The sequence below is a fragment of the Berghia stephanieae genome, chromosome 3 (genome assembly GCF_034508935.2).
Source record: "Berghia stephanieae isolate SIO BIC M18660-M18661 chromosome 3, UCSD_Bste_1.3, whole genome shotgun sequence".
Taxonomy (NCBI): Eukaryota; Metazoa; Mollusca; class Gastropoda; order Nudibranchia; family Aeolidiidae; genus Berghia; species Berghia stephanieae.
Window position 1 is genome coordinate 84,331,059 of NC_088362.1, and position 26,838 is coordinate 84,357,896.

General features: G+C 35.7%; 2 protein-coding genes across 2 annotated transcripts; one reads left to right on the forward strand and one right to left on the reverse strand.

The window, feature by feature from the left end:
- Nucleotides 1-40: 40 nt before the first annotated feature.
- On the reverse strand, nucleotides 41-11,845 carry LOC144968660 (NADH-ubiquinone oxidoreductase subunit 8-like). The gene is made up of 6 exons (XM_078907221.1): nucleotides 11,710-11,845; nucleotides 7,442-7,507; nucleotides 5,166-5,255; nucleotides 1,818-1,990; nucleotides 970-1,098; nucleotides 41-557 (listed from the first exon to the last, which is right to left on the reverse strand). Exons 1-6 carry the CDS (start codon nucleotides 11,744-11,746, stop codon nucleotides 426-428), a joined length of 627 nt encoding a protein of 208 aa, XP_078763347.1. The 5' UTR covers nucleotides 11,747-11,845; the 3' UTR covers nucleotides 41-425.
- Nucleotides 11,846-11,967: 122 nt separating this feature from the next.
- Nucleotides 11,968-26,473, forward strand: LOC144968661 (uncharacterized). Its single transcript, XM_078907222.1, has 2 exons — nucleotides 11,968-12,640; nucleotides 16,247-26,473. Exons 1-2 carry the CDS (start codon nucleotides 12,309-12,311, stop codon nucleotides 16,521-16,523), a joined length of 609 nt encoding a protein of 202 aa, XP_078763348.1. The 5' UTR covers nucleotides 11,968-12,308; the 3' UTR covers nucleotides 16,524-26,473.
- Nucleotides 26,474-26,838: the final 365 nt, after the last annotated feature.

Sequence of the window (26,838 nt, forward strand, 5' to 3'; positions counted from 1 at the left end):
TGATAAACATATTTACAACAACAAAAAAAAAAAACGGATGAAAAATGTTGAGTTAATTTTATTTTCACATAAATATTCAGCAATAACAATCACATCTAAAGCACACATTCTTCACGATCATGCGTCACTCATAATAATATAGGTAAAACTGTGTGAAAAGAAAACATAGAAATACTCTTTCAATGATGGTAAGATACAATCCTTATAATTAAACACTTTCTTTACTTATTCCTTTTCCAGGTCTTTAAAAGAATATCCATCCTTTTTTTTTTCTTCTCGCACGTGCACACACACAAACACGCCTTCCCCCTCTCTCTTTCTCATACTTTGCAGATTGTAGTTGTAGATTGACTCCTATCAAACAAATCTATGCATTAACTTGTCTATATATCTATATACATCCACCATAACTTAATCCAATCAATTTATCTATACAGGTAATCGGCTTGCAGATTTGCCGCAATCTCCTGTTCCCATTTATCACCATTACTCAACAATTTTTCTTTGTTGTACAAAAGCTCTTCTCTTGTCTCTGTCGAATATTCAAAGTTAGGACCCTGCAGGGAGAGAAAAGAGACAACATGATAACCCAATCATATTTTGGGAAATTTGTCAGGATGAACCTAAAGCTAAACATTCAATTTACTTGTAACGTTTATTTTAAAAATAAAAACTTCCATGATTAGAGCGAAAATTGTTTCATTCTGACCACACTAACAGGTTCACAAATTTTAAGAAGATTAACAACAACTGCAACAAAATTCAACGCTTTAGGTGATGTTAGAAACATATTCAATAGGAAACAAGAGTTGTATTCAGTATTGTGAATAATCTGTGTGTGTTTGTGAAAGAAATACTGTAATAAAGTATACACACACATATGCCAGCCCCCCCCCCCCCCTCCAAAAGAAAACTTTTTACGACAGACAAAATAAGAACTGGAAAATAAAAGACAAAAGAGAAGTATACCTCAACTATAGCATCCACAGGACAAGCCTCTTGGCAGAAGCCACAGTAAATACACTTAGTCATGTCAATATCATAACGAGTCGTCCTCCTGCTACCGTCTGCTCTTGGCTCTGCTTCGATGGTAATAGCCTGAAATAGAAAACACAACCAAGAACTTATGAAAGTTTCACATAAGTGGACAATCAAAAATTCTAAAGAGGAAAAGAAAGAAAAGCTGCATCAAAATATTGATTGACACAATTTCACTTGTTAGAAATGTACAACAGAGGACAAATTACCTGTAAACATTAATAATAATGATATAGTTAATAAAAATAATAATGATGATTATGACAATGATGATAATAGTAAAAGTACTACTACTAATAATAATGAATAATAATAATAATAAATAATAATAATAATAATAATAATAATAATAATAATAATAATAATAATAATATAAGATAAAGAAAAAAAAAAGAAGAGCAACAATAATAATAATAATAATAATAATAATAATATAATAATAATAAAATAAAATAAATAAGAAAAGAAAAAAGAAGAGCAACAACAATAATAATAATAATAATAATAATAATAATAATAATAATAATAATAATAATAATAATAATAATAATAATAATAATAATAATATAGGGCAACATGGCCTAAAAAAATCCTTGTCATACCACGACATTCGTAATTTAAATTAATAAGGCTGAAATTCTGATTTATCTCTTTAATTACTTATCCTTTAAAAAAAAAAGGGTTGGTCTAAAAAGAAAAATGTTCGAGAAACAAACTAAAACTTATATCCATTGGAGGAGTTAGCCATTTTTTTTTTTAGTACAAGGTGTGACACTTACTTGGGCAGGGCAAATGGCCTCACAGAGCTTGCAGGCAATACATCTCTCCTCGCCAGAGGGATATCGACGTAACGCATGCTCCCCTCGAAATCTGGGACTGAGAGGACCTTTTTCAAATGGATAGTTGATGGTAGCAGGTTCTTTCATGGCCATTCCAATTACAATACCAACCCCTGCATGAACAGAAAAAAAAGATGCTACCTATGCACATTTATATGAACCAAACTGAAATTTGGACCACAGAGATTATTCCCCAAGCAAGCAAATCGGTACTGCTTTTGATTTTTCTTCAAATAAGACCAACCTTCTCAAAAGGGAATTATATCAGTCATGTTTATGCTGACAATAAAAATTTTTTGTGAAAAATTTGAAACTTGGGATATTTATTTAATTGACTAGCATGAATCTAGTTTCTTAAAATGTATAAACACACATTTTTATATTTCTGATCAACCTTTTTATATTCACTTTCTGGCATCCCTTTCATCCCGAGATAATACCAGTTTGACACAATGGGTCACATATGACAGACCCTCATTGTTCTTAAATATTGACAATATTCATCCCCTTACTTAACTTGACTTTAATCTCTCAGCGCCAGGAGATGCATAAGGCCTGGACATTTTCTTCCATTTCATCCAGTCCTTGGCTACAGTCCTGACCCTCTGCCAGGAGTGCCATCCAATTTCAATCCTCTCCTTTTCCATCATCTTACTTACGTCATGTTGTTTTGGGCATATATTCATCCCCATATATGGCTAATTACTCTTTCACAAGGAAAGATCAAACTTATAAATACCACACACGTATTCTAAAACCCCAACATCAAGTACCAGAATAATACCTCACCCATCAACTCTTTTCATTGACTACCCCCCCCCCCTCCACTCCCTGGAAAAAACAAAAATGAGAAAAAATCAAATTAAATAAAAAATAATATTTTTTTCTCTCAAGCCTACATGTTGGATGGACTTCAAATTTTGCATATAAACATGTTTCACTGTATATTATGATTCTTATATATTTTGAACAATCCACCTAGGACGAATATAATTGACTGGTATTGCCTTTTTAACAAATTTCTTTCTTGGAAACAGTATGAGCTTCAACATTTTGAATCATAAGGTAGGTATGTCAGTTTGGAAATTTATATTTCAAAGGTTCATGTCTACAAATATCATAAAGAAGAATATTCTAAAAATAATAATGTTAGATTTTGAAAAAAAAAGTATCAAATGATGCTTAACTCAATTCTTTTTTTTTTGTTTGTTTATTGCTTTAGGTCTCTTCCAACACAATTGAGGTTATATGAGAGACCGCTGAAACAAAAAAACAAGCAATCTAACAAAAATAGTACAAATGTCAATCAAAAGCATGACCTAAAGATATCATAAGCTAAATTATAAAAACCAAGAACAAACAGGCAGAGGATTTACAGGAAAAAAAATATCCCCTGTCAAAAATACAATCACAAACCAAAGAAGCAGGATAGGCTAGTAAAGACAAGAAGAAACGACATCACTATCGGATCGTACACCCATGCGAACATCATAGGTATATGATTCAAGGGTGATGTTCCCATCCAACCACCCGCAACTCAATTCTTTATTTAAATTCAACTGCATGGTTCAAGTGATACAGAGTGATAGCTTTTCTTATAGACATATAGCAATAGAAAATTGCTAGAAAGCGGAAGTATGAGATGGGCTCAGGAGTGCCAATTTGACGTTTTTAAAGCAAAAAACACTTTGTAATTTTATGCCATTTGGAATGGAAAAATTATGTTCATTTGGCAATTTTTTTCGCATCTCTTATTTTTACCTTTTGATTAACAACTTTACATCAATGTCACAAAATATGTACATTTCCACCCGTTGCCTTGAAAGACAGGTTAGCCATCTAAGTTTTTGCTTGTCATCCAAAGCAAAATTTTGACGCACTATTGACAGAATTGCATTGACAGCACCATGATTTTTTTTTTCAATTGCCTGTGTCAAAATTATGAGTGATGCTCAGGATCTGTGGGGTTGATTGTATCAGGTGACAGGCAAGTACTTAAGATAGCTATGGTCAATACCCTTATTGTAATCATTCTGTGACAATACATTTTTTCAGCATGCTGACAAGGACACAGACTATATCTTTCTTTTTACACGAGCGGAATTCATGTAATAAGATATATATGTCAATTTGATCAAATAATTGTTAATGTTGGTAATAAGTCTCCATAGATGTACCTATATATACTTCTTTCTGCAATATTTCTTTCATAGTCTTAAAGATATTCTGTAGTGAAACATGGACATTTTTCATGTAAGCAAAAAAACTATGAAGACAAAAACAAGACCAAATGAACACTGTAAAAACAAGAACAAGGGAGAAAATCAGAGCACCGATACATTATTTTTTACTATTCTTCACTTTTTTGCCATCAAATATGAATTGTCAAAATATACGTGTGGCTCAATGGTAAGGGGTTCTCGTCTTATCACAAAAGTTAGGTAATGTTAAGCACAATCAGTGGCCAGATGGATAACAGTGACCAAGGAAAATTCTAGTCCCAACCTTGTGTCCTTGGGTAAGGCACTTTACACATATTTTCCAACTCGACTCAGGTTGAGGTTGAGTACCTACCGGTCTGCAGGCAGTATGGAAATTGAGAGAGTGTCAGTATAGAAAGTACACCTAACAGGCAACTGGTACTGCATGAAATAGAAATATGGTTCGATATCGCCTGTTTTTAAGGGTTTTACGGCACTGCAACACATTTAGGTCATATCAGCGCCAGTAAAAAGGAAGAAAACAGGATATTAAAAAGTTCTAGAATTACAAATAAAGCACCTAAGAAAAAATAAGAAACAGGGGAATTAGTTTAAATGTGGAACAGATGTAGATTCTAAGAGCACACTATCAGTGTACTTAGTTTGAGATCACCTAAATGTCTCATCCAGACACAAGGACATGTCCCTACTAAGAGGAAGACACTCAAATGTTTATAAATCATATATATGTAAAAGAAAAAATAATACAATACATAACAGAGAGATGGTTTACAAGGAAAAAAAATATAATCTCCCAAAACTAAACATACATTTTACTGCTTCCCTCCCATCCATTGTATCCAGCCAGGGTGAGGACAAAACCAAGTAATCTCATTCCAAGACAAAGACAGTAAGCAATTTGGAAAACAGCTAAAGGGGGATAGAGGACGCACTAAGTACCTCCCTGCCCACTATGGGAGGTCAGGAACCCCACCCAGTCATTGAGCATGGTTAATCCATGGAAATACACTATATAAATATTCACGTTAATTTATTCAAGCAGATCCCTATATATACTGATTATTACCTTTGAAAAGGTCATTCCAAAATATTGCCGTTGCTGCTCTATCCATAATTGGCCTCCACTCCATTTTGTCATCCTGCTGTCCGATTTGTTCTGAGAAGAAACAGAAAAAAAAAATAAATGAAGTCATCTTTTGCTTCACCATGAGAACCCATATAGATGGGAGTCTAAGGAATATTAATGGAAAGCTATAGAGCCTTTAAAATAAAAAACCCAAATAACATACTATCTGGATCTGCACATTATTTGTTCCCATCATTCCAACTGTAGGAGCAAGAATAAGACCCCCCCCCCCCCACCACACACACACACACAACAAATAAACCTAACCCCCCCCCCCATCCTGCCAAAAAAACAAACTAAACTTGAGCTTTTACATCCACTATTCGCGCTCAAAGCTCTTTACAGCTGGTCTTTTTAGCCAACAGGAACAATACACACGCAGGATGAGACATATAAGGCAATATTACATTTTTTTTTTCAACAGACAAAATGCTGATAACAGCCAGGTACTCATTTTACACCTGAGTATGATAAGAGAACGTGAGCGAAAAGCCTTTTCCAAAGACTCAAACCCGGGACTTAATGGTCCGAAGGCGAGTGTCATCAAGACCACAAAGCTGCACAATGAAAGACACATAATCTGACTCTCAAATTTTGATATATATTCATTCACAAATTCTAGGTAATAAAAAAAAAAAATCAATTACCTTGAAACCTAAACTAGATTTATTAAACATGCTTAAACTTGTCTACATGATTTGTCACTGATAAAAAATAAAATTGAGGAACAAAAATAAGGTTTCTGAAAGAAATGATTTCAATTTCTTGGACACAGTGGGTGATAAGACTAGATTATAATGGTGAGACCGGAAAGAGGCTGGGTGACAGATTCGTGCAGCACTTGCGTGACATATCGAACTGTGCAGACACAGCAGTGGCCAGACACTTCAATCTGCCAGACCACTGCGATGTTTGTGCGTGTGTGTGTGCTAAGTTTTTGCCATTCGGACACTTCCGCCCGTCGACGTAGGGAAACTCACCTGATCAAGTTGTTGGGAACGCTGACTCCACGCGGACTCAACACCAGGATTGACCACCACTAGATGTCAACGTCACCCATATTCATCACCACTGCTGCTCTCACTACTGCCACTGCTACTACTACTACTACTTCTACTACTACTACTGTTCATACTACTAAAACTACAACTCTACCTACCTATCTATCTATCTATCTACTGATTATCCACCGATTCATAGTCATCTACCTTCCTAGCTATCTCTCATTATGTCCACTCATCCACTTTTTTATCCATTAATATACATATAGACCCAGCTATCACTCGGCTGTTTACTCGCCCCTCTCTCACCTCCCCCCCCCCCCCCCCCCTTTTTTTTTTCTCTCTCTCTTTCTTTCTTTCTTTCTTTGTCCCCCCCTCTCTCTCTCTCCCTTCCCTCCCCTCTCTCTCTCTCTCTCTCTCTCTCTCTAATTCCCCCTCTCTACCGGTCCGCCTCAAACAAATTCCCCCCCCACCCCCCTTTTTTTTTAAAATTTTTTTATTTTATTTATTTATTTATTTTTTTTATTATTTTTTTTATTTTTTAATTTTTCTTTGTTGTTGTTTCGTTTGTTTGTTTTTTTTTTTGTTTTTTTTTTATTTTTTTTTATTTATTTTTTTTTTCCTCTCTCTTCTCTCCCCTCTTTTCTATCTATCTACCTATCTATCTGTCTATCCATCAATCTATCTATCTATTTTTCGGTGTATTCCACTTTACTATCGCATCGCCACCCGTATTTCCTTCGCTCATCCAACAACCCCCCCCCCCCCCCCACCTCCGCCGTGACCCTTTCACCTCGCCCCCTCCACCGCCCCCTACTGTTCCACTACAACTTTCTACTACTACTACTACTACTACTACTACTACTGTTCCTCCTCCTACTACTACTACTACTACTACTACTACTACTACTACTACCAATATGTCTTTTATCTTCCATTATAGTCTGGAAAGTTCTGTTCCCTGTCGCTGACCTTTGCTTATCAATTAGATCAACACCACTGCAACCACCATTGAGTACAGACGATACAAGTTATTTTTTATTATATTTTATTTGTTTTCCACGTTTATTTGTGTATTGTTTTGCTGACGAAGGGTTTGTACCCGAAACGTCCATTGTCTGTTTTGTTCCCATACGAAGCCTTTTCCATTTTCACTCTTTCGTTAGTATTATAATGAAGCAACATAAGAGATACACAGAAGACATAAAAGCTTACTATAATGTGATCTTGCTTGTGGTGAAGCACAGACAGGACGCAAACCCTGCTTGAACAACCCTTGAACTGAAAAATAAATGACACAAATGACACGAAATAATAAATCTAAATTTTTTCTTTTGTCTTCATCAGCACATTTGAAGTAAACAAGACCATTTTCATTAATATAATATTTTCCTTATATGAAGGAACGCTTTTTTATCTTCATACTTTAAAAGGCCAGTTTTGGATAGGGAGACCATAAGTTAGGTCTTCTGATCCCCAAAATCGTCTTTCAAATTACGGAGACTAATAATACAGTCCACACGGGATAATCGCAACTTTCGGTTAATTGCAGCATTTTCAAAGAAACGGAATTAATTCTATATCAAATTAACTGGTTGATTGAAACAAACTTCGGTTAATTGCAACAAATTTTCACCCTCACAAAGTGGTAAATTCAAGAAATCAAGCAAACAATATATGATTAAATTTTTTCGTGACAGGTTGAAGAATCGAGAGTGAGCGGGATTTAATGCTACAGTATTGTGTCACCACTCTATTGCAGACAAAAGAGGGCGAGACTTTGCAGTAAGGGTTTGTAATGTCATCTGTGACCATTAAATAGGAGGGGTAAACAAAGCCAGTTGTGAAGAGAGGCTGTGCGATATCCTTTGTTTTGGGATTGACAAATGAGTTTGGTAAGAGCTTATTATCTCGTATCACGGCTAATCTCTTTGACTCTTACAAATGTTAAGAATAATAGAGTGAAAGTTAATCCAATGTGAATAAGATGTCGACTTGCACCAAAGCTTCTTTCGCTTGTCAAAATATTTACAGGACTGCCATATGGTTTTTGTTTCAATAAAATTGCTGTGTCTTTGATGGACTAAGAACAATGTTTACAACAATTTGTTTGAGTTTAGCATATTTATATGTGTAAAATGTTGCAATCGTGTCAGGAAACTTAACTTTGGTTAATTGCAACTTCAGTTAATCGCAACATTTTCGCTGCTCCCAAGGTGTTGCGATTATCCGGAGTGGACTGTATATAAACATGACTGCCCATCCTTCGACTAATTTAGTTGTGACATCACAACAACATAGAAATGAAGACAAAGTCATAGTGGTCTCCATGATTAAAAAATACGATTTCGGGGTCAGGAGGTAGAGAAGTGAGAGAAGACAATCATACAAAAGGAGACAACACACGGCAAACAACGACATTGTCCTTCGTCAAAAGGCAAACAATCAAGACCAAAAAAAAAAGATCAAATTGTCAAATGTGATGACAGAGCGGAGGGAGGGGGTAGGAACACAGGCAAGAAGAAAATGAATATAAAATAGGGGAAATTAGAGAGGAAGAGAGAAAGAGGGAGGGGGGGGGGGGGAATGAGAGAGAATGGGTGGGCGCAGAGTGTCACTGATGATCTGTGCTAGGCCTAGACTAGTGTGGTTAGTGAAGGCAAAGGAGGTAATGTGAAGAATGCATTTGAGTTTGAGTGTAGCAGATAAAGTTTGGGGAGGGGGGGGGTGGGAGAGGGAGAGGAGGAGCTCACTAGCTGTCCACAAGTCTTAATTCAATTGGATAATCTTATGGAAGTGTATAAAATAGTGCAGTGAATGTAAACGAAGGGAAAAAAGAGGGTGCGTGACTTTGTTGAAATAGGAAATATAAATAAGGCAAGGGAGTCTTTTCCATAAGTTTCTAGCAGTGAAGGGCAAAAGTTCCATTGGACATTGGAAAAAAATACAAAAAAGAACCCCCCCCCCCCTTCCCGGTTGTGTACATATGCAGGTCTGACATCCGAACCCACTTATGGGCCTAGTTTAGCATTGTTGTAACAGTAATGAACAACATTTTGCCTCAATTTTTTTCAGATTTCCAGAGTCCATTGCCATTACAACGTCAATGAGCCCATGAATAATAATAAATTGGGTTATCAGACCTACAAATAATAATAATAGATATTCAGTGTCCATAAACATGGCAATTTGTCATTTAGTTACACTTGAAATAAAGTTATATGATAACTATAACATTGAACAGATATTTTACTCCTACTTATTTTCTTTCTCTCTCTCTCTCTCTCTCCCTCTCTCTCTCTCTCTCTCATGTGTGATATACACAACATAAACAGAGATGCATTTCTTTTTCAATTTGTTACAATTGTGGCAATTTGACACCAAATATTATCATCATCATCAATTGGTCAACTAATCTAACAATAGATAAATCAATCAGTCAATCAGTAAACACATCAGTCCTTGGTTTTGTTGTACCATATGAAATATTCAACATTTTTATAACTGATGGAACGAACGTTGATTTGTACTTGTTAGTTCTACATTTAATCTGAGAAAACCTTCTCCCAGATGGTAAAAGATTAAATTCATGGTATAAAATATGTTTTTATTGTTGGTAATTGCGAATGCTTTCCTTTCTATTGCTTTTCCATGAATTCTTTCTACTCCATCAAGAGGATGGTTTATTATTTTTGCTGCCTCTTTGATAGATTTTGACATTTTTAATTTATCTTTAAGCCAGCATCCGCCAAACCATATAGAGTGCAGCCAAACGCAATTACACTTTTAATCAATAAGTCATAATTCTATGGGTTATAAACTCTTTGTACCATATCATAGGATATAATAACGTCGAAAATCAATGTTACACAACTTTTGGAGCAAAATATCTGTGTTCATTGCATTAAAAAAAAGCTGACGAAAAGTCGACATACAAGACTGGGGTAATTCGAGGGCGTTTGATCAAGGTGTTTAGTGATAGAATTTGTTGCTGTTAAAAGTGTGTCTTCTAAACTGACATGTTGCTGGTATGCAAATTGATACGGATCTAGCAATTACAGGTCACAACATGTTTGTAGGAGCTCACATTTTAAAATATTTTCTAAACATTTCATGACAAGCGATGTAAGCGCCACTGGGGGGAAGTCGTTCAATACGGATGGGCAATGCTTTTTAAAAAAAACGGAACGACAATCAATGTTTTCCAAAGTACTGGCACTGATTGTTCATCGATTGAACTTTGAAATAGTTTTGTATAAGGTATAGCCAGCTGTTTGTGACAGTTTTTCAAAATATTTCCGGTGATGTTGTCTGGTCCTGGTGCTTTATGTTCTTTACATAGCCGGAAGAGGGACCTAACAGTTTCTTCTTCAACATCTGGAGTTGTCTCATTGTTGTTTGACAAACCATTGTGCACTGTCAAAACGACAGTAAAAATAATTTAATTTGTTGACATCAGTTATCGTTTGTCCTTGTGGGAATGGTCGTTTCTTTTGCTCTACTCCTCCCATTTGCTTTATCATCTCCCATGCTTTCCTTGCGCAGCCCGATCTCAGTTGTCACTCCATTTAGTTTTTGTATTCACCCTTTTCTTCTTTTATTGTTTTTCTGATTTCCTTACCCTTTTCAAATTCTAGTTTAATGCCACCACTCATATAGACAAATTTCTTTTCATTGGGAATATATTTCAATCGTTTTGTAACCCATGGCTTATTGTTAGGAAATATCATAATTTCTTTTTTTCAACGCACAAATCCACACAAAATGTATTATAAATTATAATATGAGTAGCCCTATGAGTATGAGTTCACCGTTGATGGTCTTTGGATCGGTCTCCACCAACTTGTGGAGATCGAAAGGCTGGCTTCAATGGGAAATCGGTACTGTATTTTAGTAAATGCTCAAACAGAGTGGACAGGGAATTGTCACGAATCATCAAGCTAGCAATTTTGAGGAATGTTGTTGACAAAAGACGGATTTAATCAAAAAGTTGTTCACTTTTGAACTTTGCGCTGCACAGCAGTAACCTAAATAACAAAGCCAAAGTCAGAGGTTGAACGACAGGATAACAAAATCAAGCTATCAAGACCTAGAGAGCTCCCGGTCCCAAGCACTGGCAAAAGAAAACTCCCCAAAAAATGACATTCATCATTCACACAGACACTTTCGCAATTAACCAACAAAAAAAAAAAAAAAAATATTGCGAACGGAACCCGTTCGGAGAATTAGAGATCAAGTTTATTTTCCCGAGCATTCGGAGAAATAGTCACTTCGATAAATGACAAAGCGAAGCCAGTTAGGAACTTGCGGAAAAATAAACTGCTTGAAAAGATTAGGTACCACCGAAACTTGAATTATAATGGCAATCAATAACGTTCCAAATATCTAGATAAATCAGTTATTAATATGCCATTTATTAACGAAGCGTTCCCCCCCCCCCCCCCCCCACACACACACACAAAATACAAAACAAAGCAACTCACGGCCAATGCGACCACATAACACCTTCAATGTCGCCATTTTGACATTCAGTTGTACGAATGAAGGAAACCGAAGTTGCCTCCCCTTTTATTCAGACGGGTGTTTACTTTCTGGAACAATACACCAAGGGGTTGTTTATTGAAGTATTAAAGGTATCGTTTCCGCATGAAGAGACGCACGATACAATAAAAATGGTTCAATCAGCCCAAAATAGATAAACACCTAAAATTAGACCGGTAAAAATAATCATAGTCTAATGAATTGCCGTGAAGAGTCGTCTGCTGATTTATTACGTGAGTTTTTGTTTACATCTAAGGTTCAGGGGAAGGTCACTCTTGACTCTTTCTCTTAATAAAGTTTCCTGAACAATGTAGGCACCCAGATTGCAAATTAATTTTAAAATTAGTTTTATTTTGGAACCTGGCGTCGATTGATCTCCCTTCAAGACCAACCGTTCAAATTTGCCCGACTCCTGAATAAATCTTATATTGATGTCTTGACTAAGTTGGTTTGTTTTGGGTCCATTCACCAACCTCAAATGAGTAGCTAAAGACGGTTCAGAACAGTACCATACCGCATCGTCATATAATCAAATTCATTGATGTGTTGTGTCGTTCCATGTATAAAAATGGCAACCTCACAATCATCGGATTCACCATCAAAAGAGATGAAGGCAGAAGTTGAATCGTTTGCCGTTGCACTAAAGAAGAAAGGCATAAAACTGTTGGCTTTAGATTTCGACAAAACCTTGGTGGACATTCATTCTCGGGGATATTGGACACAGGATGCACAATCGCTTGCTTCTCATGTGAGACCTTGTATGAAAGATTTGCTTCTTTTGACTATTGGCAAAGGAACTTTCACTGCCATTGTCACTTACAGCTCGCAAGCAGGTTTAATAAAAGAGGTTCTTCAAAAAGTGTTGGCTAAGAAGTAAGTATAGTATGATAGATGAAGAGAGCTCATTTTGAACTTTAATCTATTCACTTTGTGTGTAATGTATGGATGTTCATAATAAAAGTATGATTTATGTATGATGAGAGAGTAGGCACAGCGATCATTTCATGACAATTCTGTTCTCTGCTCACGTCTGGTTCACATTCTTTTCATGATTCTTTTTTTAAGGTTTAAAAAAAAAAAAAATCACAGTAGCCTTATTATTTAAAGATAATTTTTAAAAATTGTTGTAAATTAGCAATGTCTACTCCGATCGGAAAAGAAACCCCCGTAATCTGGATGAGTGAAATCGGAATGAACTTTTACCTTTTGATCAGAAATATTCTTGATCCCTGATTTCATCCCATTGTTTGAGAACAAGTTGGTGTACAATGCAAGTTCTGCTTATTAGATCCCAATTCTTAATATCACTACCACCCACCGATGTACCTCAGATCAAACACAATGGTTAGTCAACCAATTAAAGAGCTTAGAAGATGAATTTGGGCAGGTCAGCAGACATCCAATAAAAGATGTGTCAAAATAAGACAATTTTGAATGTTAGTAACATCTCCGTAATCTGGAACACCTGTTTCCCTAGCCTTCTGTCCGGATTACAGAGACATTTGTTTGTGGAATCAACCTAAAGTGGCATAATATGCCACATATTTCATTGTTTTGATACCTTGATACCTAGATACCTCTTCTTCGGGTTGAAGGCTATGCCTGTAATACCCGTTCTGCACTATCTCTGATATATCTACGCGCACCTGCATGGTTGGGGCGGAGCTGGTAACGCTTGTAATGCCAGTGTTTGTCTAACTTGTCTTTGAACTCATTCACTGTCCTCGCTTTAATTACATCTTCTGGAAGGCTGCTCCAGTTATCTGTCACTCTGAGTCCAAAGGAGCATTTTCTTACATTTAATCTGGCCTGTCTTTTTTTTAATTTGTCGCTATGTCCTCTCGTTCTATTAAATGTGCTCTCTGGTAGTATTTGCTCTCTATCTACTCTATCTTTCTCGTTTATTATCTTATATACTTGTATCATGTCTCCTCTTTGTCTTCTGTAGTACAATGATGGTAGTTTGAGATGCCTCAGTCTATCTTCATATGGTAGATGCTTCAAATCTGAACAAAGCTTCGTTGCTCTCCTTTGTACCCTTTCAATTTTATCCATGTCACCGACATGCTGTGATATCCTCGGTGCATTACCATATTCAAGTGATGGTCGTACCAGAGCAGTGTAGAGCCGCCTAATAATATCATTATTTCTGCTGGTGAATGTCCTTTTAATAATTCCGAGAGTTCTGTTTGCTCTATTTATTGCACAGTTGACATGATGGTGGAAGGATAGTCTGTTGTCTACATGCACTCCTAAATCCTTTTCTACTTCTGTTTCCCCTAGCTGCTGGTACACTCCGTTATCGTCTCTCATTCTGTATGTGTGCTTTGGATTTTTGTAACCAAGATGCATTACGCTGCATTTGCTTGCATTAAACTTTAACAGCCACTTGTCTGACCAGTCTGATAATTTGTCGATATCATCTTGTATAGTATGTCGGTCACTTTCTGTTCTTACAGGTCCAAACAACTTTGTATCGTCAGCAAATATTCTGATCACGTTTTTTACAACATCAGGTAGATCATTGATGAATACCACGAATAATACTGGACCCAGAACGCTCCCCTGTGGAATGCCGCTGGTGACAGCCGACCACTGTGATGTGTGCCCATTCAGTGAGACTCTCTGTTTTCTGTCGTGCAGGAAGTTAGATATCCATTCGTTTATCTTTCCTCTGATGCCATAGCTATGTAGTTTTTGAATGAGCCTTTCATGGGGTACAGTGTCAAATGCCTTTTTAAAGTCGAGGTATACCGCATCCATCGGTTCTCCCCTATCCAAGGCGTCTGTCCATTCATCAATGCAGGTAATTAGTTGTGTTATGCATGATCTCCGAGGCACGAAGCCATGTTGCTCATCACAGAACAGATTGTTTGTGACCATATGCTCCATCACATGTTCCTTAATTATTGCCTCCATCACTTTGCACGGAACTGCTGTCAGACTCACAGGTCGATAATTTCCAGGAGTGTTTCTATCGCCTTTTTTAAATATTGGAGTAACCTGTCCAAGTTTCCATTGTTGTGGCAAGTTCCCGTTGTGTAACGACGTTGTGAATATGATTTGAAGCGGTGTGGCAATTTCATTCGCAATTTCCCTTAGCACTCGAGGGTGGAGTCCATCAGGTCCTGCTGATTTGCCTGGGTTAAGCTTCATAATATTTTTCAGTATGTCTTCTTTCTTTATAACTATACTGACAAGTGCCTCGCTGTAATGTCTTGTCTCCAATGCTGGCACATGGTTAGTGTCCTCATGTATAAATACACCACAGAAGAATTTGTTCATTATTTCTGCTTTTATAATGTCCTCGTTTTGCAGGTCTCCATTACTGTCCCGCAGATCACCTACCCCGCTTCTTATTTGACCTCAGATTGAAGAAATGAAGCCCATTATTGCAGCAAATAACAATAGGACTACACCCAGCTGTGTCATCTAAAAAGCCACATGTCAAATCATGCATAACGAGAGCAAAGTTTTAAAATCTTCAGGTTTTTAATGACCAAGCCAATATCAATGAATATTATTATTCTGTGTAGCCAGTAGCCATATCGATGCCGGGGATTTGACCAAAGATTAACATTAATTGTACTGGAATGTTACTTAAAGTCACGTCACTCGCCTCTCACCATCTCTACCCTATATCTGTGTCTCCACCCACATCCACAGTGATTAAGACTGAGACAAATCATAGGCTAAACATGCTGGTATTGTTGCATAGCAATCCTTACAGCATGGAATAAGGTGAGAGGATAATTTTTTGACGTACAGTGACATGTCTTTTTCTCCCACCCATCACTTTCAATACTACCCTTGGTCTCTTGTATCTTTAGGCCAGGTCATGGGACTATCTAAATGGGCAGCATATTGAGTGGCTGTCATGGAAGTCTACCTTAACCCTCATCCCATGTCGTTATTTAAAATCATATTTACTGGTCGTGGGTGCTCGGGCACCCACAAATTTTCAGAGAAGAAATCCTTAAAAACTGGTCATGGGTGCCCCCACATCCATAGTTAAAACATAGACTTCGATACACGTAATTATTTCGTCCACTGTTCCTCGAAGCCATGTCCATTTGTTTTTCTTCTATTAAGTGCCCTAGAACACTTTGAGGATTCTGTGCGCTGTATAAATTATTTCATATTAATTCATTTTAACTCAATGAATGAATTACATTAATAATTGAATTGAACATAAATGATAGATGAGAGAGTTTCTTATCAACATAAATATTTCCCTGATAGTCTGTCTATATCTTTGAAGTTTTTAATATTACACTAAAAATAGCAGCTCAAAGAAAGCTCAAGCTCGAGTCCATCCAGTCGATCGACCCATTTTGTAGCTTCTTCCCTCCATCTTAGAATTATTATGTAATAAGTTATGTTTTGAATCAGTATATATAGTGTTTTTATAATAATTGCTTGGATTTGGCAAACCCTATAAAACATGCTGAAATTTTATATTTTATGTTTCATTCACAGAGTTGCTAAAAAGGTGTATGTAATCGCCAACACCCCAGAATTTATGACCCGTCAAGGAATGTCTGACTTGAATGGAAAGGAGGCCCATATAACAGCAGCCATAAGTGCCATTGAAAAAGAACACAAAGTTTCCGTCAAAGATAATGAAGTACTTTTGATGGATGATGATTTGGACAATGTCCGCAAAGCGGTCAGCGCTGGGCATTACGGATTTCATGTCCAGCAGAATGTAGATTATTCATCATTCAGTAGTTTTGAAACAATGCTACTCCTGTGATTAGTCTAGTACTGTTTACTACGTGCATTTATAGATATTGAATTATTATTATAACAAATTTAACAGGAAGTAAAAGACAGAAATGTTTTATTTCCCTATACACTCAAGCACAGTTTCTTCAAGCATCTCGCGATATGCAAAAAAGTTTTAAGGTAGCCGTAGTTCAAGTAAACCTTGTACAAAGAATAATTTGGAAAAATTCATTCAAATGAGTTTGAGGAAACTGTACTCGAGTATATACATATATTATATATTTATATAAAAGAAAGATCAAACAAAACAAATTGGTTTATGCACATTGCCCATTCATCAACCATTTTTAGAATTATAATTTCATTGTGTACTGCAGGCCTACTCAATGTATGAAAACTATAAGACAAAGACAGTTTAAAAATGTATCCATATGTTGATTCCCCCCCCCCCCCCCAACAACACACACCCCCCAAAAAAAAAAAATAATAAAGAATACATTTGAATACATGCTGAACAAGAATAATAAGGGTGAGTGTGGAAAGAATGGGTCTCACACTTTCAGCCGTTCATATTTTTGTTTTAGGTTAGAATAATGATAAAGGTGTGAGCTGTCAGGTTGATCGTGGTGATAAAACAATAGTAATGATGCCAATAATAATAATACAGTCCACTCCGGATAATCACAACACCTTGAGATCAGCGAAAATGTTGCAATTAACCGAAGTTGCAATTAACCGAAGTTTAGTTTCCTGTCCATTATTGCAACATTTTACAAATATATGGTAGACTCAAACCAGTTATTGTAATCATTTTACTTAGTCCACCACAGACTGAGCAATTTGATTGAATAAAACCCATATGGCAGTCCTGTATAGATTTTGATAATCAAAGGCTGCTTTGATGCAAGCCGACAAATTATTCAGATTGGATTAACTTTCACTCTTTTGTTCTCAGCATTTGTAAGAGTCAAAGAGATTAGTGTGATGAAAGACAATAAGCTATCACCAAATCATTGGTCACAATGCACAGTTGTCAATCCCAAAACAAAGGATATCGCTTAGTCTCTCCTTACAACTGTCATTGTCTACATGTTTCTAGACTATGCTCAGCCCTCTCACCTCCTATCTAATGGTCACAAATGACCTAACAAACTCATACTGTAAAGTCCCACCCTCTTTTGTCTCTAATAGTGTGGAGACGCACAAATGTAGCATTAATTCCTTACCTCCCATGGTGGGCAGGGAGACGCTTACTGTGTCTTCTATCCCCCTGTATCTGTTTTCCAACATGCTTTCTGTCTTTGTCTTGGTATGAGATTACTTGGTTTTGTCCAGGCCCTGGCTGGATATCCTATCTGGGAGGGAAACAGTCAAATGTATAGTTAGAGTTTTGGGAGATGATATTTTTTGTCTTGTAAATCATCTCTCTGTTAAGCACTGCATTGTTTTGTTTACATGTTATATATGATTTGTAAACATTTGAGTGTATCCTTCTTAGTTGGGACCTGTGCTTGTGTCTGGTTGAGACCTTTAGGTGATCTCAAACTAAGTACTTTGATGGTCTGCTCTTGGAATCTACTTCTGTTTCGTATTTGAGCCAATTCCCCATTGTCTTACCTTTTCTTGGGTGGTTTAACTGTAATTCTAGAACTTTTTACTATCCCATTTTCTTTCTTTTTACTGGTGCTGATTTTACTTTAATGTGTTGCAAGTGCCGTAAAACCCTTAACTCTCTCGAGTTCACCCTCATTGAAAATCGAACATATTTGTTTGATTTTCCATGCACATGAACTCGAGAGAGTTAAAAACAAAAACAAAAACTGTAGTATTAAACCCCACACACTCTCGATTCTCCAATCTGTCATGATATCACTCATGATAAAATTTAATCATGAGATTTTGTGTGATTAATTTCTTTAATTTGCACTTTTTGAGGTTGAAAATTTGTTGCAATTAACCAAAGTTTGTTGCAATTAACCAGTTACTTTCATATAGAATTAATTCAGTTTCCTGGGAAATGTTGCGATTAACCGAAAGTTGCGATTAACCGAGTTGCGATTATCCGGAGTAGACTGTAATAATAATAATAATAATAATAATAATAATAATAATGCACTTTTCTTTATAATTTTGCATACTCAACAAAGTGAAATGTCAAGAAAGTTTTTATTACCGTTTATTCTTGCGTTTATTATTTATATATGTTTCATCATGTCAGTCTATGGAATGAACTATAGAGTGTTAAAGCCATCTTAAAGCAGCAAATCGATTTTCTCAGCCCACAGCTGTGGGTGAGTTGATAGCTGGGTCTGCAAAATCTGATCTTATGGAAAGAATATGAAGGGCTGCATTTGCATTGTAATTATAGAAAAGCCCATCTTTAGTCTCTGTTTCCAAATGAACCAGGATGGGGCACTCGTGTAATAAGTGCTGCAAAGGTCGCAAAAACCCCTTAGAAAATATAACTCCATCATTTTCAGGGACTAGGTCCGATATCAACCCTAAATATTAGTACCTATGTGGAATGACAAGACTGCGTGGTGCTGGTTTTTGTATGTGACTCTATGTGAGTGTGTTTATATTGGCGCTTGTGTGTGTGTGTTGAAGGGGAGTGGGGAATTGGGTGGTTTTTAACTGAAAGATATGGTTTAGTCAGATACTTTGAAAACATGGGGCCATGTCAGCATGTTTGAGATTTCTGTGTCCCACTTCTTATTTAATCTAGTTGTGATCCATTTAATCAGGCCATCACTACGAGATTCATGGTATTAATACAGACCTGCCTCCTTGAACATTTATAAATTTGTAGTTTTTAAGAGATAAAAATAGTAGTTACTATAGTGAACTTTATAGGTCAACAATTTACCCTCACTAGGATTAAATAACTCTTCAAAATCCTGTAAATTATGTAGTCTGGTACCACTGTTTGAATGAATTAGAGATACTCATGAAGTTCTGAAATTGGAGCCGAAATTTCGTACTTCTACGAATTTTTGGTAATAGTAGGCAGGTCTGTTAATGTAAGAGTTTAAGAAGCATAGAGAAGTGTATTATTGACCCCTACAAAACATAGTTTCTTGTCTTTTTTTTTTTTTTTTTGGCATATTTTTAAACACATGCTTTTAGATTTTTGTGAACATTTTGAAAAACATGGTTATCAAACCAACTTGATTGAGAAGAAATTTTGGCTTGTGTGTGCAAACTTTACAAAGATGAGTTGTAGATATTGCATTGCTTTTATTTTATTGTGCTCAGCAGTGTCAAGCAGTGCTGGAAAAATATCCCTCATTTCAATAGTCTGGAATTTACCAAGCCTGATAGCAGTAGTTCCTAGTTCAACCCTGTTTCTGTATAATAAAACCTTTTATTTTTGTAAATTGAATTTGAATAATTAATTTATTCTTATTTGTTGATTCACAATTCCTATTAAAAAGAAAAAAAAAACAACGTGATCTTCTCAATTATTCTACAATATTTCCGTGCCCTATGCTTAAGTCCTTAGATATTCCATGACATTGTTATTATAAGTAATACCAAAAATTATATTTGATTTGTCTTTAGATATGTTGATGCTAGATAAGTAATTTTTGTTTTTCCTTTTGCTTTTCTGTTGGCCCTTACCTGCTATGTTCTATAAGACAATGTAAATACTAATCTGCATTCTCGGAACTTTTTTGGCTCAAACACATTCTTCAGTCAATATCAAAAACAGTTTTTTTAAACACACATCTATCAGGATTTAACGAGATGTATGAAAATTTTTAATGGTTTTTTTCATTGGCTGAAGAAGGGTTTCAAGCCTGAAATGTTTGCTATCTGTGACCTGCAGTGTCTATCTGGTATTATGTCGGAATGATTGAGATGAAAAAATTGACTTCAAAGTCACAATTATCAGAGGGTCCTGGCAGTAGCAAATCCTTAACTGAGAGGAGGCATTCAATGTATAGGACCTGTTTTTTTTGAGAGGTGAGATTTTTTTCCCCTTGTAAATCATTTCACTGCTATATACTATTTTTGATATGTTGTTCTTTGTAAATATGTGGGGTATCCTTCATTGCGGGATCCTTAGCTTGTGCCTGGATAACATTTTAAGTTAGAATCAAAATAGGCATGTTGATTGTTGCTCTGTGAACCCGTACCCTTTGTCTTACTTTTTCTTTAGTGCTTTTCACTTCAGATTCAGATCTTTTTAAAAAATCTTAAGCGCTGAAATGCCCTGGAAGTGATGCAAGTGTTGTACACCCCTGAAGACAAGTAGCCATCTTATCGCAGTGTCAGTGTGGAAGTTTTAAGTTATTGTTATCATCACCATTGCCGTGATCAGCATTATAATGTAAAAAAGGACTTGAACATTTATATAGCACACTATCCACTAGATGTGATCAAAGCGCTTAACTTATTAACATACATATATAGCCATTTACAAAAGAAACTAGACAGTTTTCATTTGCTATTATCTCACAGAAGAGAAAACATTGGTACATGTATATATCTCAAGTTTATAAATTTTTCTTTCTGCTATGCAGTTGCCGAAGCTAATGTTCACGCTTAGTGAGCGTTGTTTGAAATGTCACAAACCTGTAATTCAGACCAAAGCTGACCCTATTGCACAAAGTCTCTTGACTGATCTGGGACAACATTTCATTTACAGATGAATCGCTTTTTGAAGTTGATTCCAGAGCCAACTAACTTTGTGCTATCGACATCTGGGTGAATGTTTCAATGACAAAACCATCAGTGAAATGACAAATCGAAAATATGGATCAGTGATGGTCTTAGGAGTGATAATTGGTGGCAGAAAAACGGTTCTAATACGAATGAACCAATGACTTAGCTCAGACCTATACATCAGCAATATTCTTGAATAAAGTATCATCCCGTTTATTCTGAATCAAAATAATCAAGTGGTGATATTTCAGTTTGATAACACCTCAGCTCATAGAGCTCGACAAATATCTGCTTCCCTAATTGATTCAAATGTAAGGTTGGTGAACCTGTGGCCAGCTGTGTCGCCTGATATAAATTCCATTGAACATATGTGGAACTTTATGAAAAGAAAGCTTTAAAAAAATCCCCCAAAAATTTAGACAAAATTCGACGAAATGTTTGACAGACTAAATACAATATAGGAAAATATACCAATAGAAGCAGTCAATCAGCTAACATCTTCAATGAGGCAAAGAGTTCAGGCATTGATCGACTCTAACGGTGGACATACAAAATACTTCAGTGTGTCATTTGTGCTGATTTAAATTTTAAACTCGATTTTGCAAAATCAATTTTTTAATGACTGGATTTAAATATCTGCGTCTGTTCAACACTTTACACAAACTTGATAATTTATACACTAAAAGAAAACTAGTTTTGTCTAGTTTTCAAATATGTATATGTCAATTGTCTTTATTCCAATTAGTATTGAGCTATTGGTGAAAACAAACTGTCTAGATTCTTTTGTAAATGACTAATATGTCATTAGCTACCATATTTACTTTTACCATTTTCCCTTCCACAAACTCTTTTGGTTTGTACCTAAATATTTGGGGATATCCTTCATCCCGGGACCCTTTAGCTTGTGCTTGGATGGGACTGTCTTACTTTTTTCTTTGGTGCTTTTCACTTCAGATCTACAATTGTTCCTCTCACCTCTTTCGCTGAAATGCCCTAGAAGTGTTGCAAGTGCCGTAAACCCCCTAAAGACAACGAGTAACAATCTGACTGTATCCGTTTTGGCTGAGATCTTGTAGCAGTGTCAGTGTCAGTGTGGAAGTTTTAAGTTATTGTTATCGTCACCATTACCATCATCAGCATTACGATGTAAAAAAGGACTTGAGCATTTATATAGCACAATATCCACTAGATGTGATCAAAGCGCATAACTTATTAACATAGTCTATATCTCATTAGCTACCACAGTTACTTTTACGTATTTCCTTCCATAAACTCTTGTTTTGGTTTCTCCCCCCCTTATGTACGTTGACCCAGTTCCTAATCTGTATATGTGACTCACTGCCTAAAAGTAGTTTATGGTAAACTATCATCCTGTCCAAATGGTAGCAAGCAATTGCTTTTGTCAGTTTCACGCCATATATAGAAACTGAGATATAAACTCTGGCTCATGGCTCTGGGGGACCTTGACATGATAATGTTTTGAGGCAGTGGGTCTCATATTGAAACCGTTGAAGAGATCTTACTCAAATGGAACTGTGCGATTTCTGGGTGAGCTAGTCTAGATATTTTTCATCTAGATTGCCCCTTCATTACTTTTTCTTTTATGTATGAGTAAGAAGAAAAACATTTCTAGATCAATAATCTGTTTTGACTCCCATCATCCTTTGCTGCCACTTATATGACCTAAAACTTTCACAAGCTCCATGTTGTTGAATAAAACGACAGATGTAACACTTTTTTTGCTTACCTCTGGTTGCAAATCAGACTTGTAAAATGTCTGTCAATTTTCTGATTTCCTACAATATTGCCATATTTTTTTTACTCTTTTCACAATTATTTTGCACGTTATGCAAGCGTATTGACTTGAAACATAAGGTGCCGTATGTTCTGTTATAAAATATTCAGACAATTTTGTTGGCTAGGTCTAGCAAATATTTAAGGTATTCACAACTTCAATACCACATGATATGAATTGTTGTTTCTCATAAGAAATTGTGATAACTTACCGTCCTCTTGTATCTTTGTATGTGTATTATTTAAACTTTGATTCAAAACTAAGGGTGCCTACATGATCCTGTAAAGATAAAAGAAAAATGGAAAAAGTGAAAAGTGACTCGCATAATATGATATCGAAACATCACTTAACAAATTTTATTATGGTCTTTGGCATTATTCAGAGAAGACAAAATATGCATTCTCATAATTTTTGGCGTGTTTTGTCTATCTCCCGAAGAAGACCAACTGCTGAAATGTTTACTTCTTATTGTTTCAATATTGATGCTATGCTTTTAAAGCAAGACTTCCCTTCTACCTCCCAGATCCTGGGTGGGATTCACAACCTCCCGTAGTGGGCAGGGAGTTACTTGCTGTGTCTTCTATCCCCTTGTAAATCATATCTCTGTTATGTACTGTATTTAAAAAAAAAAATTAGCATATGATTTGTAAACACGTGAATGTATTCCTCTTAGCGGGATCTTGTGCTGGTGTTTGGGTGAGACTTTTATGTGATCTCAAACTAAGTAGACTGTTTGTGCGGGCAGGGGGTCCATACTGTGTCTTCTCTCCCCCTATGTCTGTTTTCCAACATGCTTTCTGTCTTTGTCTTGGAATGAGATTACTTGGTTTTGTCCTGGCCCTGGCCGGAGTCCTGGCTGGGAGGGAAACAGTCAAATGCATAGTTATTGTTTTGAGAGATGATATTTTTTTCCTTGTAAATCATCTCTCTGTTATGAACTGTATTATGTTTGTTTACATGTTATATGTAATTTGTAAACATTTGAGTGTGTTCCTCTTAGTGGGGACCTGTGCTTGTGTCTGGATGAGACTTTTAGGTGATCTCAAACGAAGTACTTTGATAGTGTGCTCTTGGAATCTACATCTGTTTCCTATTTGAACCAATTCCCCTTTGTCTTACCTTTTCTTGGGTGCTTTAATTGTAATTCTAGAACTTTTTACTTTCCCATTTTCTTCGTTTTTACTGGCGCTGATATGACCTTAATGTGTTGCAAGCCCCGTAAAACCCTTAAAAATAAAAATAAAATAAATAAATAGACTGTTAGTGATTTCAAACTAAGTACTTTGATAGTGTGCTCTTGGAATCTACACCTGTCTCTTATTTGAACCAATTCCCCTTTGTCTTACCTTTTCTTGGGTGCTTTAATTGTATTTCTAGAACTTTTTTACGATCCCATTTTCTTCCTTTTTACTGGCCCTGATATGACTTTAATGTATTGCAAGTGCCGTAAAACCCTTAAAAACAAAAACAAATGTGTTGCAAACACCGTAAAACCCTTAATAACAAATAATCATACCGCCCATATCAATCGTAGGAACACAATAAACTACGTATGTGTAAGTTTAATTATTTGTTGTCTGGTTGAGAGTTTAATGGGAATAAGTCACTCAAAAGGCCATATAAAAATAATGACAAAGAGCTAGGTGATGTCATCTTCATTCATTCTATATGTGTGTCACATTCACTCTTCTATATTTTTAAAACTTAAGATGTTGACGAAATGCATGTTGATTATTTTCTACAAACTTGTTATTATTGTTGGGTCTTTCTGGTTGTGTGGTCATTTTCCTTTCCACCAATTGAAACATGTCTCATCAATATGGTATTATGTTGGAATCATTTTCATGAAGAAAATTGTGTAGCCTCAGGTGAAATAACAATTAACTAACTTTGCTGTTTCATATGACTGCAGAGTTCATATGCTGAGGCAACATTTTACACTCTGTAACTGTACTGGGATAAAATAGTTTTGCCTGGATTTTGTATTTTGTTTAGATTTATATTATTATTTCTTCTTTGCCAAAAATGAAACAAGATGACAGTGACCACCCCCTGGTTGTGCATTGCGGGAGAAAATTATCGGGGTCACTTGTTTCTTCTTGGTTTTGTCCTGTCCCTGGCCGATGTTCTTTGTCTAGTGGGAAACAAAACAGTCAAATGTCTTGTTTTAGTGTTGGGAGAGGATATTTATTTCCCTTTTAAATAAATTAACCATTATGTACTGTCATAGTATTTGTTTTGAATATATTATGTAAAAATTTGAGTGTATTCCTCTTAGTGGGAACCTGTACTTGTGTCCTGATGAGGCTTTTAGCTCTCAAACTGAGTACACACACTGATAGTACGCTCTTGGAATCGACTTCTGTTCCCTATTTAAACCAGTTTCCTTTGTCTCACCATTTTGTAAATCTATACATCTTATACTATCTACTATTCCATTTTCTTCCTTTTTACTGGTGTTGATATGATCTAAATGTGTCGCAAGCGCCGTAAAACTCTTAAAAGCAAAAGCATACCAGATGTAGTAAATTGAGTCTCGCGTCAAAATGATCAGAATTAAAAAAAGAAGCTATTATATGTTTGTAGTAGTAAGTGGAAAAAAATTCACTTTCTTCAACGAAAGCATTTATTTCAAGTCAAAATTTAATTTAAAAGGTAAGCCTAAGGTTCAATTCCAATCCTCAATTTCATCCCAACATAATATCGTTTTGAGACAGTTGGTCACATTTGTCGTTTGTTTCTTTGTTACTCTTTTGTAATGTATTCCCCTTTCAATAAACAGATTTTATCTCACTCAGACTGTCAAAGATTGAGATTTGGCATCTGTAGAATAATTTCAAAATTGTGAAAATCGGCGTAGGATGCACTGTACAGTATAAACTATATAAAGTACAGTATACACTAAAGATTAGAAGGTGAAATGCACAGTATAAAGTACGTGAAAATTACAGTATACAATCTAGCTTAGAAGGTTCAGTAGACAGTATGAAATATAAAGTACAGTATAATGTTTAAATGTTATTATAAAGTATAAAATACAGCACACAGTATAAAGCATAAAGTACAATGAATGGTTTAGTGCAGAAATCCAACTACAATCTGATCCCGTTTTCTTCTGCCCATTTTTATATTTGTAACTATTGTCAATTGTCAACGGAGCAATAACTCAACTGACAATTCTTGTGAGTATCTCACAGATGTGTGATCCACCTTTTCATATTGGAAGTAAACCAGATACCTCAAAAGGAATTTTATAGTAAAAATGGTGAAATTTTAGTTTTTGTGAGTTAAAAAAATTAGATATTCATTCACCCAATGAAACAAAGACTCGTTGGTTTGTTTGTTTGTTTTTTTTTGTTTTTTTTTTTTACAAATTCGAATATTTAGCGTTTCAGCCATATCAACATTATACTGTTTTGAAGTGATCAGTCAGACGTATTTCTGTATTCTTCAATAACTTATTTGACGGATGTTTTTGCCTTTTATGGTTTTTTAAAAATGAAATGCAATAAAAATGTTGTCTTGTTAATCTCTTTACACTTACCATTAGAACTGCCATATATTTTGAATTTTAAAAAAGATATTTCTCCAGGCGTAAATTCATTAATCTGACTTTAATATTGGTTGGTTTGAAATACAAAATTACTGGCTTTATACTGCATAAAGTTAATTCGATGCCATTGTATAATATTAATTTAACCCTCTTTTATTTATTTAAAATTATTATATGTTGTCCTCCCATAGTGGTCAGGGAAGCATTTACTGTGTCTTCTATTCACTTATATTTGTTTTCCAACTTTTTTTCTGTTTTTGTTTTTGTTTTTGAATGAGATTACTTGGTTTTGTCCTGACCCTGGCTGGAATCCTTGACTGGGAGGAG

Coding starts and splice junctions, on each gene's coding strand:
- LOC144968660 (XM_078907221.1), bottom strand. CDS start 11,746: ATGGCGACATTGAAGGTGTTATGTGGTCGCATTGGCC. Junction 1,099..1,817: donor AGGCCATTTGCCCTGCCCAA/GTAAGTGTCACA, acceptor TTTCTATTTCAG/GCTATTACCATCGAAGCAGA. Junction 558..969: donor CTGTGGATGCTATAGTTGAG/GTATACTTCTCT, acceptor CTCTCCCTGCAG/GGTCCTAACTTTGAATATTC.
- LOC144968661 (XM_078907222.1), top strand. CDS start 12,309: ATGTGTTGTGTCGTTCCATGTATAAAAATGGCAACCTCACAATCATCG. Junction 12,641..16,246: donor CAAAAAGTGTTGGCTAAGAA/GTAAGTATAGTA, acceptor TTTCATTCACAG/AGTTGCTAAAAAGGTGTATG.